A 5250-nucleotide genomic window follows, 5' to 3' on the forward strand; every position below is an offset into this window, starting at 1 on the left:
CTGTATCTCCCAATCCCTGACTACTTTACCTTATATGGACTCAAGACAGCCCAGTCACAGGTCCCCCGGCCATAGAAGCACCACCCCTGTAGCCTGGAGTGCGACTCCCTGGCCTGGGCACTGTGGACCGTGGGACTTCGCCCAGGCTTGGTTTTTCTCCCTAATAAAACCTGTTTGTTCTAATTCGACTGATTTGGTCTCTGGCGCCCCTCAACTACCTTAAAGTTTGACCTAGAGAGAAGGGAATTCTGGTAACTTGGGCTCTTGCACATGGAGACAGTCAGTCTCTCTCTCTCTCTCTCTCTCTCTCTCTCTCTCTCTCTCTCTCTCTCTCTCGATGAGACCTTCTCAGGAACCTAACCAAGCTGTTGTGGTGGTTGTTTCAGATCCTTGAAATCACCCTATTGATTGCCAGTTACATCAACAACTTCCATCAGCAAAAGGCAGCATTTCACCACCTCTCTGCTCCAGCCTCGCTCTCAGTCCAGACCCGAGGACCCCAAGGCCGGGCGATGGGAAGCCAACCCCTCCTTCCAGGCACCAGACCCACCAAAGGCCCCACCTTACTCTGAAACCACCGGAGCCGAACTGCTTGTCCTCTGGCCAGCAGGTGTGTCCACTTCAGACAAACTCACGTGCGTTCTGGCACACCGCGACGGAGGTCACTCTCTTTTATTGATCCTGAAATATTCTAATGAGGACTCCTAATGAAACAAAACCATAAAGGTTTCCAGCCACTGATTATCTCTTAGATTAAATGCGCCTGAACTTGTCAGGTCGGCTCTTCTCTCTGGCTCTCTGGCACGTTGTGCAATATTGCTTTTCTTTTCATTCTTAAATATCCTGGCAATCTCTAAGAAGGGAAATTCCACAACTCGGGTGAACTAGTTGATCGTTTCGAAATGCTCACTGCCCCCAAAATTAAGGACTACAATTAAATGTGCCTTTATTTATTTTTTTATAATCATTTTATTGGGGGCTCTTGGCCTTCACACTGTAAGAAACAGCTGCATGGGGGTGCTCTCGAGGGGTAAGTTTGTAGAACGAGTGAAGTTAATCTGTTTGACTCCATGAATCATGATGTGAGAAAACAGGAGTTAGGTAACTGGAACCTCCCACATGATATTGGAAAGTAAACCTTGTCCCCTTTGCGGATCTCTGGAGTGTGAAATGGAAAATGAGAGAGCGATTCCTGACATTCCTTCGTCCTCAGCCCAGCATTCCCTGGAAAACTTCCTGCATTTTCTGAAGGTGGCGCTGCGTTGTTGTGACCTTGCTTTGTTAAATAACGATCTCTTTGAGAACAAAGACAATGCTAAAAGCTTCTCCCTCACACACAGTCCTTCCTAATTATAGTTTGAAAGCAAACGATCAAAAAGATTCTTTTTTTTTTTTTTAAAGAAAAGACAAAAATAACTTTTCTGTCAAAGATGGTAAATTTTTAGTTTAAAGAGCCTGGAAATGTATTCCATTATTTGATTAAGATAGTTCTGGGCATGCCCCAGCAAAGTAATTAGTATTCATTCAGAATAAAAATGAAACTGTGACAAGATAAGAAAATTCTATTTTTCAAATGTTTAATTTTAGCAGTAATCGTCGGTCTACTTTATTTATGTGTAGAGCAAGTGTATTTATTTGGGGACATGTATTTATCACTTTGCGTGTGGCATATTTTTTAACCAGTTTCAAGCATCTGAGCTGTTGAGTTAGTTCTTTCCGTGGCTGCGCTCTCCACACGGCTGTGCACTGTTCTCATGCCAACCCTTGTCACGTGGCCTTTAAAACGCTCTGCTCCGTGGTAGCCTCCTGGTGAAAGCCAGAGCCCAGAAGACACCACCTCAGCCATGCTTTACCTTATTGGTAGTGACATGAAGGTCAAAAAATCCTCATAGAAGTAGAACGCCACTGTTTCCCCTGCGTTTTTTTTGAGCCACAGCCATTCATTGAGTAAACAACGTAGTCTTCTGGGTATAAACTGGCTGCCAGTTTGGGGTGACTCTCAGGAGCCGTCTGGCTGGGATACCATCGCCGTTTCCAAGTTTCCCAGAAAAACCATGCAATAATCATTGGTTGGTGAGCCAGAGGCTTGGCAGAGCTTTTCCAGATGTGTGAGCACTCTACTCTCAGGCAAGAGTTCACTGTCTGTTAAGAACTCCAACAACTTCTAATTTAAGCAGGTAGTGAAGCTTAGCTTAAATTGCGGTCCCTTACTCTTCGCATTTATTTTTGATAGAGATGAAATATTTTGATAGAAAGAAATCCATTTTCTGTAACTGATGATGTGAAAATTTTATTTTATATAGCCATTTTAAAAATTCAAAGTATGTTATTATGATTGGTTACAAGAGAATAATGTTACATGTTTAATTGTAATATTTGTCTCCTATCATTTTCTTCCCTTTCAATCATAATAAATGATTTGTGAAAACCATTTTGAGCATTGCCTTTTGAATAGTCTCCAAGAAAGACCACATGTTTTCATTGTCAGAGCTGAGGTGTTCCACCAGGAAAATGGTAGTTATTACCTCCGCCTCATGCATTCAGGCTCGATCTTCAGTGTTGCTGAGTTTTATCCATCTAAAAGAAGCTGTTTTGGCAAATTGTCATTTTAGTTCATGTAGACATATATGCCTTCATGTATGCATGTGTCTAAGCACGTAGCTAATTGGTGAGTAGATATTAACTAGTAGATGAACCATTTGGCTTGCCAACAATTTCATAATATGCCCCTTTGGGGAGTTTATATCATAAGGTGTATTGAATGGATGGTGCTTACATTTTTTATTTTAAATGTTCAAGATGGGGTTGAGGGGAGGTGTCAGGGTGTCATGAAAGTCAATTATGACTGCCATGGCTTGGATTTGAATTTGCCTTTTGAGCTACAAAAGCAGTCACAATGTATAAAGAGTCTTTGTTCCAAAAATGTGTTTATTAGTTGATTGTGTGAACATTTTTTTCTGTGGAAAAAATACATGGTGATCAGGTTCTTAGGACACATATTTGACCCACAATTGTACTGAAGAAGTCTCATCCTGAAGCACTGGCCATGACCGAGATCCACAATCTAGTGTTCTCAGAATGCTCATATGCCTTTCACCTGTTCATCCACCCACCCTCAGCGGCCTCGGATTGGAATACCCTCCATGCCGAGCCTCTGGGATGGCTCCTGTGGAGGACAGTGTCCAGTGAGGTGGGGGCTGAGGGTCCCTATCTCCTACTGGAATCTCATCTCTTGGTTAGCCCAATTTTCTTTCCCTAGAAGAAAAAAGACTACAGGAGCAACCTCTGCTTTCAAACGAAAACAGAATTCACCCTTACGGGTTTACCTGAAATAAGATCTCAGAGCCAGGCTCAGGATTTTCTTGGATATTTGTGTTGGGTGAACATCCTGAAGAATTGGGTGGGACTGGGCAGGAGGCTGGGTGAGATGAAATCCACTTGCAGCATACTACTACGATCCCATTTGTCGAGACTAATGTTACCTAAACTGAAGAGAGTGCTAATGTTTAAACATATTGGTAATTGGCACCAATCCCCAAATTCTCATGATGTGCTCTATAATACCATTCTCTGGGGTCCAATAATAGACAGGACTGAAGCATCCAACAGGAAAAAGTCTATTCGAAAATAATTCTCAAAGACACGTTTACTACTGTTATTGTTTTGTGCCATTTAGTGAATTCCCACTCAGAGTGACGTGACTAGGCAGAGCAGAGCATTCCTACAGGGTTTCCAAGACGGTAACCTTTTCCGAAGAAGACTGTCCGATGTTTTCCTGTGGAGCCACTGGTAATTCCAAACCCCCAACCTTTCTGTCAGCCTCCGATGGCTTAACCATTGTGGCACCAGGGCTCTAAAGCTCACCTAGAGCATTTGAATACAGAACATCTCCCAGCCCTTGGCTAGCATAATCTAATAAATATGGGCCCAAGCCAAAGCCACTACCGTCAAGCCAATTCTGGCCCTCTAGGTCAGAGGTGACGTGCTCCCTGGATTTCCTGAGGCTTTTCCTCTTGACGGAAGCAAGCTGCCCCATCTGTATCCCATCGAGCGGCGGGTGGGCTCAGACGACCACCTTTTGTGTTACCAGCCCAATGCTAAACCCACTGTGCCACCAAGCTCCTTTAGTAAATAGGGATAGGTGCTTCCAAAGGTGTTGCTAGACCATTTGGGTGGCTTTCTTGCAGTCAGGTGGCTTCTTTAGCAGTAGCGGTCTGTTGTCAGGTGCTGTCGTGTCTGTCCCATCTCGTGGCCACCCTGTGCACGACAGAATGAAACACCGCCCATCCTGGGCCATCTTCACGTTGTTGCGTGTGAGCCCATCGTTGATGCCACTGTGTCAATCCATGTCCTTGAGACGACGTTTCCCTTTACTTTGCCCAAGCCTGATGTCCTTTTCAAGGACGTGGCTGCTTCTGTGTAAATCAGAATGGACTCGGTGGTGGTGAATTTGGCTCTTGTTTTTCAAGGGGGCCCCTCCTGATCATGTGCCCAAAGGATGGAGACAAAGCTGCTCCATCCTTGCTCCGAAAGAGCATTGTGTCTATCCTTCCTCCTAGACAGATTTGTCCGTGGGACTTCCAACATTCTCTGTAAACACCATCATTCAAAGGCAGCCTTTCATCTGCACTCACCCTTCTTCATTGTCCAGCGTCCACTTGCTTCTGAGGTGATGGAAATGACCAGAGCCGGGACCAGGCCCACCACAGTCCTTTGCTCTTTCCCACTGTGAAGAGGCTTGGGCAGCAGATAGACCCAATGCAGCACATCGCTTGCTTTCTTCACCACTGGTTCCATGCGCATTGATTATGGACGCAAGTAAGACGAAATCCTCAACAAGTTCATTCTTTTCTCCCTGCATCATGAGGCCCGTTGGTGCAGTGGGAGGATTTTTGTTTTCTTTCCACTGAGTTGCAGTCCACACTGATCTGGAGAAAGCTCGTTTTCTCTACATCCATGGTGCTAATGAATCCCAGGCGAGAGTCCCTAAGAATAGAAGGTTGAGCGGTACCACAGATAGCTGAGAAGTTACTAATTGCTTGAATGTCTGGAAACGACTACAGGCCTATCAAACTCCAGTTGGAGTTGCCTGTTGGGAGATAAAAGTTTCTCGAAAATGAGTAACCTTAGAAAAGTCTGAGGAATGCAACAACACTTTGTTCTATTAACCTGACATTCCTTGATGCTCACCTTCCTGACATTAGGTCCTCATTTTTCCCCTCCCTCCCCACTCCCCACTCCCCCCTCCCT

At 44.7% G+C, this 5250-nt stretch overlaps 1 protein-coding gene across 1 annotated transcript in view; it reads left to right on the plus strand.

Annotated features, from left to right (window-relative positions):
- Positions 1-2431, plus strand: part of PLEKHH2 (pleckstrin homology, MyTH4 and FERM domain containing H2) — a 128030-nt gene extending 125599 nt beyond the window's left edge. The window contains exon 29 of the mRNA XM_013003918.2: positions 387-2431. Within this exon, the coding sequence (XP_012859372.1) occupies positions 387-572 (186 nt within the window). The 3' untranslated portion in view covers positions 573-2431. The remainder of the gene's footprint in view (positions 1-386) is intronic.
- Positions 2432-5250: the final 2819 nt, after the last annotated feature.

Source organism: Echinops telfairi, unplaced genomic scaffold, assembly GCF_000313985.2.
Source record: "Echinops telfairi isolate 266 unplaced genomic scaffold, ASM31398v2 ScPeMD7_7475;HRSCAF=8513, whole genome shotgun sequence".
In the NCBI taxonomy this organism is placed as follows: Eukaryota; Metazoa; Chordata; class Mammalia; order Afrosoricida; family Tenrecidae; genus Echinops; species Echinops telfairi.